At 50.6% G+C, this 15,963-nt stretch overlaps 3 protein-coding genes across 10 annotated transcripts in view; 1 reads left to right on the top strand and 2 right to left on the bottom strand.

Moving 5' to 3' along the window:
- Positions 1-2,277: 2,277 nt before the first annotated feature.
- LOC141021603 (uncharacterized) lies at positions 2,278-3,805 on the bottom strand. Its single transcript, XM_073497448.1, has 3 exons — positions 3,728-3,805; positions 3,480-3,626; positions 2,278-2,958 (listed from the first exon to the last, which is right to left on the bottom strand). The coding sequence occupies exons 1-3, from the start codon at positions 3,803-3,805 to the stop codon at positions 2,278-2,280; spliced, it is 906 nt and encodes a 301-aa protein (XP_073353549.1).
- Positions 3,806-4,315: 510 nt separating this feature from the next.
- LOC141021163 (protein synthesis inhibitor I-like) lies at positions 4,316-9,456 on the top strand. Of its 4 annotated transcripts, XR_012181198.1 has the most exons (5): positions 4,316-4,730; positions 7,726-7,823; positions 7,937-8,731; positions 8,879-9,050; positions 9,406-9,456. XR_012181198.1 is itself a non-coding variant. In XM_073496092.1 (4 exons), the coding sequence occupies exons 1-3, from the start codon at positions 4,590-4,592 to the stop codon at positions 8,721-8,723; spliced, it is 1,026 nt and encodes a 341-aa protein (XP_073352193.1). In that variant the 5' UTR covers positions 4,316-4,589; the 3' UTR covers positions 8,724-8,731; positions 8,879-9,456. The 4 variants fall into 4 exon arrangements, 2 of the variants coding, with proteins under 2 accessions (XP_073352193.1, XP_073352192.1); XM_073496092.1 differs by having other exon boundaries at positions 8,879-9,456; XR_012181197.1 differs by having other exon boundaries at positions 4,318-4,730; positions 7,937-9,050.
- LOC141021164 (uncharacterized) overlaps positions 9,038-15,963 on the bottom strand; it is a 23,351-nt gene continuing 16,425 nt past the window's right edge. The window contains exons 1-7 of one of the 5 annotated variants that reach the window (XM_073496094.1): positions 13,387-14,636; positions 12,970-13,196; positions 10,594-10,790; positions 10,441-10,507; positions 10,260-10,354; positions 9,904-10,185; positions 9,038-9,819 (exon numbers count right to left, since the gene is read on the bottom strand). In XM_073496094.1, coding sequence (XP_073352195.1) covers positions 10,481-10,507; positions 10,594-10,790; positions 12,970-13,196; positions 13,387-13,403 — 468 coding nt within the window. In that variant the 5' untranslated portion in view covers positions 13,404-14,636 and the 3' untranslated portion in view covers positions 9,038-9,819; positions 9,904-10,185; positions 10,260-10,354; positions 10,441-10,480. Of the gene's footprint in view, positions 9,820-9,903; positions 10,355-10,440; positions 10,791-12,969; positions 13,197-13,376; positions 14,727-15,963 lie in introns of those variants that run through there. The other 4 variants (XR_012181200.1, XR_012181199.1, XR_012181201.1 and 1 more) reach the window with 4 other exon arrangements.

Here is a 15,963-nt window from a genome sequence, read left to right as displayed (position 1 = left end):
ACATCAACCGCGTTGCGCTAACGCTTCCGCTTTTTGGTCTACGAGGGTACGTAGACAACACTCTTCCCTCTCGTTGCTATGCATCACCATGATCTGCATGTACGTAGGATTTTTTTTTTGAAATTACTACGTTCCCCAACAGCTACTCCACCTGCAAGATCAAGGAATGAAGCCACTCCACCTGCAAGATCAAGGAATGAAGATACTCCATCAGGATCATAGTAGCCACCAGCAAGGACTGCTACTGCAAGATCTGCTTCTGCAAGATCTGCTACTGCCAGATCTGCTAGAGGGTTAGCTAGTGCAAGATTTGCAAGGCCTTTCACTGCCCCAAGATTTGCTACTGGAGCTTCATCTTCCGGTCCTTCTACTTCTGGTGCTCCTTCAAGTGTCCTAGGGAATTATACTCGCTTGATGTAATTCTTTACTGCCAGTGGTAACCATTGAGTGATAGAATGATTCTGATGGTTGCATGTTGCAACTTTGGTCTGATGTGTACCAGAAAATGCTTATGGATTTTGCTTCTGAACTAAGTTGTTTGTGCTACAAAACCATGTATGTTCTGATGTAGTACTAAGTTGGGTCTGATGTGTACTAAGTCTCATCTGGTCATTTGTGAACATATCATGCTCCTGTCAACATATTATGCCTGCAATATTTGGTCATTTGGCATTATTCAAGAATTCAATGCTTTTTGTGTTATTGCAAAGATGCTCCTGTCAACATATCATGCACATAAATTTGGTCATTTGTCAAGAAACCATGCTCATGTCAATATTATTCAACATTTTAGATGAGTTTAGATCATGCTCAAACTGGATGATAATGCCATAATGGCCACATACTTCATTACTAGGATCAACATACCAAATCTTTTTTACAAAGACACCTAGCTAACACATTACTAGGATCAACATGACTAGGATAAACATTCAGTTCCAGCAACACCTGACCACAACCATTCAGTAAACCAAGGATCAACCTGACCACAACTTGCATCTTCAGTGCCAAAAGATCACTTGAGTCTAAACTACTGACCAGTACCACTAAACCTGACCACAACTACCACTAAACAAGCTTACTGCAGCAGCATCTTAGCTGTCACTAAACCTACCACAAAGACAAGAAAAAGAAAGACAACATTCTGATATTTCCCCTTCAGTGCATCTATCTCTGCATTTTTCTCATTGAGCTGGTCTTCCAAAGACATAGCCACCACCTCTCTTCCTCTTTGAGCTTCAGGCAGAGCCACAACTGCAGTGTCATCTTCAAACACAGCAACACTTGATTCACCTCTCAGCCTACACACTTCATCCCGCAAATCTCCGATCAAATCACTCAAAAACTTGGGCAGATGATCATGATGCCATTCAACAAAGCCACAACTACCATGCTGTACCAACAGAAATCAGGGTTTGAGAGGGGAGAAGATCTAATGAACAGAAAAATAGAACAAAAATGAAGCTCACCATGGCATCCACGCAGGCGTAGTACCTCCGCCTGGGTTCTGATGGCTCCATGAGATCCATCTCGGGGCCTTCCAACGCGGCCTGCACCAGCAGAGCTTCTCCGGCTCGTACGCCATCGGGCTCTCACGGTAGGGCACCGGCGACCTCGATTCGTCCCCTCTCCTTCCAGAGGCTCGACGGAAGCTGGGAGCCTGAGAATGACCCGAAGACCACGACATTGCCTTGGACGCAGCCGCCGCCGCTGCCGCCCCCTGCGAGATCGCCTCCGCCGCCGGCCCGCTCAGGAATCGCCTCCGCCGTCGCCTAACCCTAGTTTTTCCCCCAAATCCCCAATCCGTTTCCTGTTCGCCCCCACGCATTGCTGTTATAACCAGGGCCACCACTCAGAGCGTTTTTTGGCTATAGGACAGTGGCCACGTTAGCGTTTTTTTGGCTAAAACGTCACTAAGGTTTGATTTGGACCAGGATTCGTTAGTTTAGAGGTATAACTTGAGCCATCTAACAGCCATCAAAGCAACATATTTCATCAGAGGTATAACTTGAGCCATCTAAGAAAGCATTAGCTAAATAACGTAGCATAGTGGAGTTCAACATAACCATAGATTCTTACAGCCATAATTAATAGATTCTTACAACATTAGCTAAAGACCATAGCATAGTGGAGTTCAACATTGTTCACAACTACTACATCCATACATTACACTTCACTAAACCACCCTTCACAAAAGATTAGCAAAGCCTTCTATCAAAGCAACATATATCATGATAGGTATGCTCTACTTCATCTACCAGATCATCTTCATCTACCTCATTCCTTCAAGATGTCATGGATCAACTTCAACTTCTCTTTGCTCTTCTCAAGTGAATTGAACTGAACAGCTAGCTGGAGCTTTAACTCATCCCTGCATTTTATCAGATTCTCATGTCCCCTCTTGAGATCATACATGTGAAGGTTCAGCTGCACATTCTCTTCTGTGAGTTTTTTCACAGACTTGGTGAGCTCATCAACCTGAATCTTTAAATTGTTGTTGCCTTCAGTTAGCTTTTCCTTCTCTTTCAAATGATTCGTCTTCAGGTTCCTAATGACACTGCCTTGAGCTTCTAGCAGGTTCATCAGCACTTTATACTTCTCTTTCAGCTTCAAGTTCTCTGCCTCTTTCTTCTCCATCTCATTCTTCATGCCAGCCACAGCTGATGCACTGGCAACCTCAGCTCTCTTCTCCTTAGCTTGCACATAGCTCAAATCCAACACCCTGTCCTCCTGTGCACCGAGAAGTTGATGGACATCTTCAACTAGTTTGTCATAGTTGGCATCCAGATTCCTTTTCTCTTCTTTAAGGTGGTGGATAGTAAGTGAACTTTCCAGGTTATCCTTCCTCCTAGCATGCCTGCTGTCTTCAAACATTTCCCAAAGCTTCAACAATGCATTTTGCATTGTGGGAGGCCACTCTGGGTCAACCCACGCAAGAAAACCACAATTCTCACTTTCCTGTAATATAGTAAACATTTATATTGTTACTCTCTCAAGAATTACAATTATGAAAGGGCACTTTTAAAAAATCAACTAAGAGCATAAGAACTACAACCTATACATGTGGTCAACTAAAAAGTGCTACTTCTACTGCAACCTATACTGCCTCAATTAAAAATTAGCATTTACACTGCTAACTAAGCTGCTGGTCATATATACTACTACAAAAAAGTGGGCAATTTAACTAAACATGAATATACATGAGCACATGCCTACACAACATGTTGCAGTGAGCTTCAGTACTAATAAATAACTAAACTATGAGCATCTCCACTACCAACTAAGCTGCTGCCCATATATATTACTAACATCAGGTGGCATGTTTAACAAAGGTGAGCATCAAAGCTACTAACTTACTAATAAATAACTAAACAATGTGCTTCATCATCAGTAGGAGTACTCCATCAGTAGTACTAACTTACTAAACAGAGGCTACCAACTATATTACAGTGAACATAGAGAGAGAGCATGAATCTTACAGGCTGAGCACAAACTAGAAACCTCCTGCCCGTCTCAAATGATTCAAAAGCTACACGACGCTCAGTTGGCAGCCGATGCTCCACGCAGAGCCCTTCTGATGCCTTCTCCAAGCCATTGTAGTCTTGGTCTTCAATGCTAGCAGGAATCTACAGGAGCAAATCCCCAAATCAGAAAACCAGATCAGCAAATCCCCAAAATCCTTAAATCAGAAACCCTAACCCTAACTCACCCTAGCTCTACCACTGACCTGATAATGCATACCGTCTTCGGAGGAGGAGATCTGCAGGTTGGACAAGTCATCGCTGCTCTCATCCTCGAAGACCATGGCGCGGCGGCGATGGCGGACGCGGCGGTCTGCGCGGTGAGTGGCGGTGGATTGGAGCGACGAGGGCGATGGGGCGAGGAGAGGGACAGAGTGCGGTTGGCTCCGGTCCGACGAGCCCCGACCCAGCTACATGGTGCGAACGAGCCGGGCTGGAACGAGTGACCGAGCGGGTAGGCCACCGTGGCACCTGACACTTGGGCCGGTCGGTCAGATACGTGGTCAATACGGGCTTATACGACTGTCAGACCGTTTCGCAACACTTAGGCTCTGAGCTGGTACTGAACTGCAAAAAAAATGACTGATGGTACTGATTCGTCACGACGTGCCGAAGTGTGGTAGTTCCTTGCAATTAACTATGTTGTTTAGTTTGTAGCTATGTGCCGTTGGTTGATGCTTGGGAGTTTGGCGCTCCAGCGTAAACAACGTAAGCACAGGCTGCACAACACAGCGTAACGGTAGTGGAAGGAAGCGATGCGCTTTAGGCGGGTATCCCATTTGTCTCTCCGTGGATGTAGGATGTAGTATTATCGCTTATCCCACATACTCGTCTAAAACACGATTTGCCCTTTTATTTATTGCTCCACACAAAGGAATCCCCTCCTCACGCTGCTCTTGCTCGCCACCTGCCCGTGAGCACTGGGCCTGCGCCGCCACGATTTTCCCTTTTTATTTATTCCTCCACATTCCCCTCACGCTGCTCTTGCTCGCCACCTGCCCGTGAGCACTGGGCCTGCGCCGCCACTCTCTGCGCACTCCCGAGACGCTGCCGCTGCCCGCTGCTACGATGGACTGGGAAGAAGCGGCGACTTTGCAGGTGGAGGCCGTAGCGGCGGCGGCGGTTGATTTGTCGCCGGTGGAGGCCGTAGCGGCGGCGGAGGAGGTTGAGGCGGACACATCAGTCAACCGCAGCATCGTCAACAATCAGGTACCGATGCCTTCTCCCCCTTTTATGTATATATATATACTCCAGTGGAAGTAGATTCCAGCAGTCTTTTTTAGAATCTGAGCAGTTTTTTACTAGACTAGATCTTAATTAGAGGAGGATATGTCTAATCGATCTGTCGGTTAAGCGGTGACAAACAATAGCGGCGGCTGCTACGGATCAGCTGGATGATTTCCCCAGGAAATCATCCGGCTAGCCAGCCGTACGATTCAGGCGCGGTGGCCGTTCGATTCATGTGATGCAGCCAGTCTTCCTTTCCTTTCCCCGGGTCTACACACAACGCGACACCACATGAGCTTCAACGCTTCCGCCGTGGCACCGGCGCCGGCGGCCACCCAGCAGCGGATGCTGCGACCCCGACGAGACACGAGGCTGCGCACTACCTGTTGCATCTCTCGCCACGCGGCAGCACTCGTGCTGCAAAAAATCAGAGCGACGCCGGCCACCGTCCTTGCCATTGGTGCCTTGCAGCTCCGCCACCCCCACTCTGACCGTGGATGCTTTGCAGCACTGCCGCCGCTCCCGCAGCACTAGTGCCTCCACCACAGCACCGACGCCGCCGATGAGCGCTGCATCGCGCATCACTGGTTCCTCTTCGCAGCGACACACGTGTTGCATAGAACCGCCGACAGCACCGACGAGCGTTTTGCAGCACTGGAAGTTGCCGAGGAGCGCCGTGTCGCTGTGCCCGCTGCCGTCGATGAGCGCCGCATTGCCGGCAACACTGACGGGAGTTGCATCTGAACATTGCAACTACCCCTCTCCACGCTGCATTGAAGCTCCGCCGCCGCGCGTGCACCACCATGCGTGTTGCGTTGTCAGCTTCCGTCGCCGGCGAGATACACGGGTCGCAGCAGCAGGTGGTTTACGCGAGGGAGAACTCCGGCTCGACGCGCCAGCGGTCACACGCTGAAGCTCCATTGCAGCGTCCTCGGCAGCACGCAGTGCTCCATTACAACGCCGGCTGACGTCGATGAACGTTGCATCGCAGCACCGGTGGCCGCCGAGGAGCGCCACATCGCCGGCAGCACTGACGAGAGTAGCATCTGAACATTGCAACCCGCCCACGCTGCATTGAGACTCCGCCGCCGCGTGCACACCACCGTGCGTGTTTCGTTGTCAGATTCCGTTGCCGGCAAGATACGCGGGTCGCAGCACCAGGTGGTTCACGCGAGGGGAACTCCGGCTCGACGCGCCGTCCGTGGCATGCTGAAGCTCTATCGCGTCGCCCTCAGCACCACGCGATGCTCCATTGCAGCGCCGGCACGCGATCCTCTATCACAGCGCCGGCGGTCGCACGCTGAAGCTCTATCGCATCGCCCTCAGCAGCACGCGGTGCTCCATTGCAGCGCCGACACGCGATCCTCTATCGCAGCGCTGGCGGTCGCACGCTGAATCTCCATCGTAGCGCTGGCAGGCGCGCGAGGAAGCTCTATCACAGCAACCCGCGACGCTCGGTGATGCAACCGGCGATGTTGCATCAATTTCGCGGTCGGGATTTGGATGCGCGGGAGGGTGGTCGGCGTCTGAATCCTCTCTATATTCACGGTGGCGGGGAAAGTGGTGGTAGCGGCCGAGAGCTGTCTCCATATCCGGCGAGAGGTAAGGGGGTAAGAGCATCTCCAAAAGCCGCGCAACGCGCGACGCGTTAAAAGTCAGAATACAGCGCCGGGTGAGCCAGGTTTTGCGCGCGGCGGTGCGCTGGCTCCAGCGGTCGCCGCAAAATAAAGCGCGCCCGAGCCGCTCCAGCAGGCGCGCTATATTTTATAGAAATGCGTACATAGTTCAGTCTTCTCCTACAATACATAGTCCATAGTACATAGTTCTACTATACATAAATAAAACGAAAAACTACTACTACTCGTCATTCTCCGACTCGGACTCTGCCTCGGTGATGTCCTCCTCAGACGTTGGAGCGTAGGCGTCAAGGAACCGCTCGTCGCGGGAGTCCCAGGACTACGCATCTTCTAGCGCGATGTTGTATTTAGCGACCGCCTTTCGCGTTCGCTTGTCCTCGTGATAGGCGGCTCGCTCCTTCCTCCTCTCCTCCCTCCCCGCCCTCCTCTCGGTGAAGAACTGTTCCTCATTGATAATATCTTGCGGGAAGCGTTGCCTCCACAACGCCATGGCTTCCTCGTCCATCTCGGCCAGGCTAAGACAGCGCTCCCGCCTCCGGTTTTTGCGCCGATCCTCGTCGGTGATAAGCCGCGGGAAAGGAGCCAACTCATGTGCCCGCTCCGGCGTCGCCACGTCAGTGAAGTTCATGTCCCAACGGGACCGTCGGAGGCGCCACGCCGCAGCGTCGTACGCGCGGGCACCGTCCTGGGCGGTGTCGAAGGTTCCGAGGCCGAGGCGCACGCCACCGCCCAACCGGATCGAGGCGGAGTATGTGCCGGACGGACGCACGCGGACGCCGCGGTAACCCGAACCTCCCCGGCGGCGAGGCGGCATGATGGCGCGGTGGTGTCGTGTCGGCGGCGAGGAGAGAAAGCGCTAGAGGGAGCGAGAGAGAGTGGCAGAGGGCGCCGCAATTTATAGGCGCGCCGAACGCGGTGCGCCAAATCTAGCGTGCGGGCTGCCGCCTTTTCCCGCGCGCGCGCAATCGTTTCCCGCCACCGCTGGAGCGCGCGAAAACGTCCCGCACGTGCTAAAAGCCCAGTTTACCGCGAGCGCGTCTTTTGGCGCGGCTGTTGAAGATGCTTTAAATGGAGGAGAAAGATAAGTTGCGGGCGAGAAAAGTCGCGGAGAAAAGATATGACTGGGAGAGATATGGATGCGGTGTGTGTGGGACCGAGCAAATGACTCGGTAGATAATACTAAGAGTTTTCCTAAACAATAAATAGGCTTGTATCTCATGAGATTTACGACACTCAGTTTTAGTATCAACCCCGGCAGCGGCAAAAAATAAATATAAAAATATAAGTACGTACCAAAAGACAAGTACTCATAATCATCTTTGTCTTCATTTTTTGTGCAGAGACTCACTCCTATTGCAAAGCTTCTCATTACATTGGTAGGAGTTGTAATTGCATTTCAACCTGCTAGTGCTATCAAGATTCCTGAGAGTATTAATGGGTATGAACCTCTTTTTTTTGTTTTTATTTTCCTTATACTAAATGCATAAATACAAGTATACAGTATGCGAATATTTCATGGCCTTTAGTAATTAGTTCTTTTTTAATTGGCAGAGTGCCACTTATTGGGATGGAAGCGGATCTAGAGGACTATGCTAGGTTGGCTCGGGAAGGACGTCGAGTAGCCAAAATGCGCTCGCCATTTACCATGTCAAGGGAAGGTCTGCCTGTGCTTGAAAATCAGACTGGAGTTGCAAAACCACCGCCGGCCTGGTTATATAACAAGATTGTAAATGGCCATGATCAGGTGGTATTTCTGATTAGAAGCGATAACCTGTATATCGGTGGATACATAAATCCCCAAGGAATTATCCATTCATTCGCCGAATATTCAAGTATGCTCCCCGGATCCATTTCTCTAGGAATCGGTGGAAGTTATAGAGACCTAGTTGGTCGTAGGTCAAACCTTGCAAACCTTGATCTAGGCAAAAGGGCAATGAAGAGAGCTTTGAAGATTCTTTCTCGGTACAAACATGGAGTCAGCGACTTCTTTCAGATGACAACTTCACTGGCAAGGTACTCTGTAGTATTATGTGAGGCACAGAGGTTCACGGAGATTCATGAATCTTTACTTGATAAATGGAACTCAAGGACTGGATACTATATTCAGCGGCCTAAGGAGCTCTTAGTTAGCTGGGCTTCACTGTCGTGTGGTGTGCTGGAGAAGTGGAAACCCACCCTCAAATATGGTAAAACCTATTATTATGAGACATTGTGGAACTATGACAATGTACGGTTCAAACTTAGAACATCAAAAACAGGAGCTCCATATCTCTTGAGACTGCTGATAAAGGGCAAAAGATGCCAGGATAGCATAATGGGCTGGGGCCACCGCCCTTAGGTATGCAGGCAAGTATTTTTCTTTCGTTTTATTCATACCATGCAATTTACAATGCTGAATTGGATACTCTGCCCACCATTAGTACCATGAACTTTCCTGGGGTTTTAGATCCATGACAGCAGCCTTGAGCTGAATGTGCTTTTGTTGAACTACAGGTGTGGAGAAGGGCAAGATGGAGTGCAGTGATGGAGTGCTACCCCTCCTCTGGATCTGAAGCCTAATAAGGAATAAATAAAAAGCTACAACACATGGAGTTGACTTGGTTCCTAACTCCATGCTGAATAAATATTCTTCTGGGATGTTACCCTGCCAAGTTGTGTTGAACATGTATTAAAGCATAGGGGCACTTATATCTCCCCTAATAATAATAATTAAACCGGGTACTTGTCTCCCCAAACTCTGGTTTTTCAGTTGGTTCGGTTGGCATGGCACGGCTCGCCGATTTTTCATTCTGTCGATATATCCGATTACCTCTGTCATGTCCGATTACCTCTCATCCCATCGTCCGTATCAATAGGTTGCTGCACTTTGCTTCCTTCATCTGCGTTTTAGGAGCGTCTCCTTGCTGCGGGCATGTTGTTCTCTTACGACCCTGCGTTTTGCAGATGCTACAGAATCTACTCCTCTTTGCTCAGGCCTTCATACAGCGTCTTGTCCCTCGTGTTCATAGGCCTCCCTGCAGTCCTCATCTTCAGGGGTGCTCCCAATCACGAAGGAGGTTGCTGTGCCCTGACATCCTGTCGTGTGCGCTGTCAACAGTTACTGCCTGCTCAGCTACCTTGGTGGCTTGCTTATTGGTAGCACGGTCCTCGAGCCCAAGCCCATCCCTGGCATGCTCAAATGGCGTCATCACAACAATGGCTTGCTCGAACAGACTCATCAGTCTTTCATACGCTTCCACACTCACATCTTCGAGCTTAACCAGCTCTAGTGCCTTGACGTACATTCTTGTATGCCTGAATGTTAGCGCGGTGGCACAGAGCTGGTCTCCCTGGTAATGCTGAAGGTGATCTGGCAAAACATCCCTCACATCCCTTGTCCACCTTTTTACAATGTGCCTTTCTGGTATCTCTGTCATGCCACGATAGTCCATAATCTGTCTCATGCAAAACAAATAGTATAGGTTAGCTCCCAGGATTGGGCTAATGATCAGCTTCACAATTTCTGTACTTGTGCACACCTTAAGAACATGACAGCATAACATGCCCATATGTTCGAACATACCACATTCACATTCAGATTCTGCTCAATTGTCAATCATCTTCACCAGGAAAACAACCCTGCTCCATTTCTCCCTTCTTTTCAGGCCGAGTGTGTGTTGCCCTGTATAATTCATTGTTCTCAGCCTGTTCGACCCGATACCCACCCAACTAGTACAAAATTTGGCCGAATTGCTCGCCCGAGTGTACACCTTGCTGGCATGTATTTCAATTGACGAGTTCGTTTTGAGGACGTCGCCACCCTGAATGTGAAACGGTTTTTGTCAGCTCACTCATTCAAGACTAGACTCTTCGTCACAGAACAGTTTTAACTTACAATCTTGGTTCTTTTCTCCTCGTAGCTCTCATCGGACTGGCGATCAAACTACAACCTCATGTACACCCGCACCTGTTCTCATGCAAAGGTTTCCCCTAGACAAACCAACGAGAATATTTGTCAGCACGGTACATCTTAAATTCAGCTCAGCAACTTACATATCTTAGGCTGAACTCCCTACCGAGCGTCCACAAACAATTTCCTGCATTGTCTTCCACTTCTCAGGATTGAGCCGGCTCTTTCCATATCTGATACTCCATCCATCCCAAAATGTAAGATCATTTTTAACACTTTTACACTATCATATGACAAAAATGATAAAAAATGATCTTACATTTTGGGACGGAGTGAGTATCAATCTGTGCTCCCAGGAATACAAATTGTAGCAGTGGTATGCCTTTGTCAGTGAGTTGAAGGTGTTGCCCAGCTCCAGCTTGATCACTTCTTCGCCATCCCTCTCTGCAAATCCTCTTATCATTTTCTCCAGAGCACCCATTCTGCTAGCGCATGGCGCTCGCAACCACGCTAACTCTGTCCAGCAAAATAGAAAGAAGATTCAGTGCATAGACGGCGGACTCAGAAGTCAGAACCCTACACTTCTACTTCTCTGCTACCAGAACAACAAAAAAATCAGAGCACACAACACCTAATCACAGCATGCGAGCATTAGAGCATATCCACTCGATTTGGCCCCCCCAGGGGCGCTCAAATAGCGCCGCCTGGGGGCGCGCCGGCGAAAATCTCGGCGTCGGGGCGAGATGTTTCCCAACCGCCGACCCAAGGCCGGCCCCAGACGCCGTTTTTTTGTTTTTTTTCAAAAACAAAACTCGGCCACAGTTCAGCCAAACACGACGCAAATTCGAGCAAACTTGGCGAGTTCATTGACATATTTACAGGAACTTGTGAAAAACAAACTAATAAAGGAAACCTTCATGGCGAGGAGCACCGGCTCGACGACGCACGGCTCCTTCTTCGGCCTAACGAGCCGGGCAGAGGTGGGGAGGGCTCGTTGATGGCGATGCCGCCGCCGCGGGTGCGCCGACCGAGCGGCGTGTCTTGGGGCTCCGGCTTGACAGGGCGGAGAGCGGGTGAGCCGGAGGAGCGGGAGCGGGAGCCAGACAAGGAGGACTCCGGCTCCATGCGCCTCGGCGTCCACGAGCTGCCACACCGGAGGGAGAAGGTGGGGGCCGACGGGTACTCCAGCCGCGGCGTGTTGCCGCCCTCGATGTATTAGAGGACGGCCTCCAACGTGTGGCCTGGCACGCCCACCATCGGCGGCACCCTTCCGAGTTTTGGAGGCCGCGGGGTTCGATGCCGTTGGTGGCCTCGAGTTGCTCGGCGTGACGCCGCCTGAAGTACGGCTCCCACAGCGTGCTGTCAGAGGTGAACCTCGGCCCGTCCCTCGCCGACTGCGGCAGTGAGGCGTGGATGCGGGCGATCTCCACCCACGGGTCCGCCCCAGAGGGAGGCGGCGGCACTGGACCCTGCCGGCGCTCCTCCACGACACCCGCATGTCCGGCGGGGCCGGGTAGCCGGCCTCGTAGAGGAGGCGGGCCTCGTCCTCGCGCAGGGGTAGCGCTCGGCAATGGGGAAAAAGGAGGGACGCCAAGGAGAGAGGAGAGACGGGAGCGTCGGTGGTAGAGAGAGTGCAAGTGTGCGTCTCACCGGTGTGGGAGAGGTGGCTTTTATAGCCGCGGGCGGGCGGCGAGCGTGTGTCCGCCGTGTGTATGCGTGGCGGGAGAGGGCCGGACACGCATCGCCATGCCTTCGCTGCGGCACCCGTGAGGCATCAATGGAAGGCTGACCAGCGCGCCAGCCTCCCCGCGGGAAACCGAGGCGATGAGGACGATGCGGGCGCGGGGTCGCTGACTCGGCGGGCCCGCCGTTCTTTCGCCCCAAAACCGATTGCCCTGGCGCCCCCGGGCGCCCCCAGCGCGCTGGGTTCGGCCTGGGTCTGCCGACGCCAAATTCGGCCCTAACTGGCGAAAAATGGGCTTTTGGGGGGGGGGGGGGGCGCGGCTGCGCTTTCAGCGCCAACGATAAGAAAGGGCCTTGGGGGGCTTGCTGGGGGCGCCGCTGGAAATGCTCAGTATTTCGATACATCCCAAGCACACGACCCCATCAACAACAACACCCCTCCCCCCGGCTCTATTCCGTACGATGGTCATCCTTAAATCAATCTATATAATTCCTTACGGGGGCACAAGACAGGCATGACCGCATGAGCTTATTACTTTGTTTTCCAATCCCCACAAGCACAACAATAGGATAGCGGGTGCAGCAAAATCACTGAACTTTTTTTGGGCCATGCCTGCGCATTTGGTAATATTTGGGAAGGGGTATGGGAGTTTAGAGTAGGGAGTTGTATTAAGATTAAACATGGGATGAGACGTCTTATTCTTAATCCTCTGTTTGGCACACAATACAAATTATGTGTGAGATTTAAAGAGAAACAGTATTCCCTTATTTGTTTCATGGGAATTGATGAGTAACTAGACATGGGAAGTTAACGTAATTTATGATGAAGGGCTAAGATTGACTCACTAAAACAATTCCTTTCCAACTCCCACCCCCTCCCGTGTTAATAAAATGGTGGGAGTTGAAGCCTAAAGTCCCATGCCTATTCCCTTCTGAATTTCCAATCCCTCGATTCAAACAGTAGATTTGAAGTCTCGTACCCTTTCAATTTCCATTCCCTAAATGTAATTACCTCCAACCAAACACGCTGAAGATTCAGCCGGGTGGTCGCGGATATGGTTTGATCGCAGACTCGCCTGACTGACTAGACTGTTCGCATCGTTCCGGGCGGGGTCGCCGCCATTGAAGTACGCAGCCACAGACGACTCCCGCACGCCTACTGGACCGCCACTACCGGCCTCGCTCCCGTCGTTCAGATCCGAGCCAGCGGGGACAACCCCATCGATGAAGATTGGCAACCTGCCACAATGGGTCAGAGAAATCAGCGAGGCGGCGCCGAAGCTAACAAATCAAACACTACAAAACGCCGCCGGCACAGCCACACAGCAAGGGCCGGCACGGCCAGCCCGCAGCGCAAATACCATATAGGATTGGGGAGGGGAGGGGCGAGAGGAAGGGGCAAGGGGATGGGGTGCACACCGCCGCTCACCTGCACACCGGATCCATGGGTAATCGCCACCGGCGCTGCTAAGCATCGCCGTCCTCTCGATCTCCTTCTCCAGCCGCCGCCCTCCTCTCTGTTTTCTGCACTCGGAAACGCAAAAGCAGCCCGCTGTTGCGTGTTGTGGCCGAAAAATTTCTGGACCGTGGTACATGTATAAAGCGTTATTTTTTTTTGAGTAACGTATAAAGCGTACCTGTACCAGCGGTCCATGCGCACAGCCCCCTCCCTCCCCATTATCTCATCTTGGCTACCTTTACATACGGCTACTGCATTGCAAAACCAGAAGCTCATACTATAATGATGATGATTAGTTAACTAAAATCTGAAACTCTCTGGCCATTTTCTCTAGCTGATAGCAAGAATAATGAACAGCAAGCACTATACCCGATTAGTGTAGCGAATGCCTAATCAAGGTCCATCTGAATATAATTTAATTGTGTTTGATTTGGGCATGCATATAAGTTTGATATCCTGTTGCGGACAGTTGTTTCTCATTTGTTGTTGACCTGATCTAGATCCCTGAACTCTTGTGCTTTGAACCTGAACCTGAAGATTTTATAGCTGTTCAAAGCACTATAAGAAACCTGTTAATACATGACAGTTCATGTCCGTCACAGACCAGGCGAAAACTGTCATGCGTGGCCATGCATGACAGATTTGAATTCCGTCATGTATATCGCGTCATAATTTGACATCAAGTCGTCCATGACGGTTCTCGGCCGTCAAGGATTAGCCCGAGGCCCGCGCAGCCCAAACCAGGCCCTAACCTTCGTGACGGACGATGCCACGTAGGATTTCTGAATCATAAATTGGAATGACGTGGCTGCCTACATGGAAATTATTTTCGTCACGAAAATCATCATGGATTTAGGCACAATTTCAATTTAGTCCCATTATCTCTTTCTTTCCACCCAAGTTTCACCAACACATTTTTTAGCATAACTTGTTACACAGATCATAATGGCAACTTTCACCAAAGACAAGCATTTCCAAAATCGCGTACATACATATATCAATTAATATGCGTCCGCCCGCAGGTATCTACAACATTTGCAATTCACAATATTCTCCATGAAATAATAATTTACAACATATACAAAATATATCACACAACAAGATTAGGAAATAGTAGAATCCAGGTTACATAGACATAACATACAAACTATTAAGGTTTTTATTATAGGTCTTGCCGTCAGCCCTCCAAATGGCAATTATCACGTCATGACAGATTGTGATGGGCTGCACCGAGTAGTCCGCTACCCAATCATACCAAACATATTTACAAAACAACAGATATTGGTCGATACGGATAGATAACAAGAGAACTGCAAGAAAGTGAAAAATGGATTACATGCTGTCAAAAAATCGTAAATCTTATAGTGCCTACAAATGAGGATAACATAGTATCTACAACATATATGTTTCATTTATATCCAAATTAATTAAAACAGCCAAGTTACAGGTAAAAAATGAAGTGTTATGTACTTGTGCATACCATCCAAACAAGAAACAATTTATTTTTTTGCGCACTAGGCATGGGATTGATAGAAGAAGAGTACAAGCATGGGATTACAACGCTTACAAGGCCATGTGCGCACTAGGCATGGTGTACAAGCGAAGGAGCACAACAGATGGGGGTATGCTCAGCCCCGCGACCGAAAACTAGAGACTAAGCACCGGGGATAATGTTTTGCATTCCGGTGGCGCCCGCCTTGGTCCATAGTCGCGCCTCGTCCTTGATGGTGTCGGAGGTGAGGTTGATCGATGGTGTCGCTCCGTCAAAAATGCAAGCGTTGTGGTGCTTCCAAATCCACCAAGCTGAGAGGATGATGAGGGAGGATAGACCCTTGCGCATGGAAGCGGGCGCGAGGTCGAGAGAGGATTGCCACCATAACTGGAATGGTGTGCTGGGGTCAGGGAGGTTGATGGGCACACACGCCCAGCCGAGGATCTCGTGCCAAATTTGGCGAGAGAAAGAGCATCCGGCAAGAAGGTGGTGCATGGTCTCCTCCTCTTGGTCACACAGGGCGCAAGTGTCGTCGTGGGGCAATCCGCGGCGAGCCAGGCGTTCCGCGGTCCAGCAGCGGTCTTGCATGGCCAGCCAAAGGAAGAACTTGACGCGGAGAGGAGCCCAAGGTCGCCAGGTGAGCCGCCAGAAAGGGTCTTCACAAGCTTCGAAGAATAAGGCCTTGTAACAGGAACTTGCAGTATATGTAGCAGAAGAGGTCCATCGCCAGCGTAGCGTGTCCGGCTCGCTGGAGAGATTAGTGTGCCGCACCAAACACCATAGCTCGACGTGCTGCACCATGGCCGCCGGCCCAAGCGCGCCTCGGATATCCTGCACCCAAGAGCGCTGGTGTAGACCATCACACATGTAGCGCTCCTTCCGAAGGCGCCTTGGGACGAGAGCGAGAACGAGAGGGGCGATCTCGGCCACAGACCTGCCAGCGATCCAGTGGTCGGTCCAGAATCTGCAAGTATCTCCAGCTCCAAGCTGCCAAGTCGTGGAGGCTTTGAAAATTGCACTCGCGTTCGCGTCGTGGGGGATGTGAAGGTGGCTCC

The sequence above is a fragment of the Aegilops tauschii genome, chromosome 4, assembly GCF_002575655.3.
Source record: "Aegilops tauschii subsp. strangulata cultivar AL8/78 chromosome 4, Aet v6.0, whole genome shotgun sequence".
Classification (NCBI taxonomy): domain Eukaryota; kingdom Viridiplantae; phylum Streptophyta; class Magnoliopsida; order Poales; family Poaceae; genus Aegilops; species Aegilops tauschii.
Note: the sequence above shows the minus strand (reverse complement) of the source record. Positions and strands in the feature narration are given on the sequence as shown.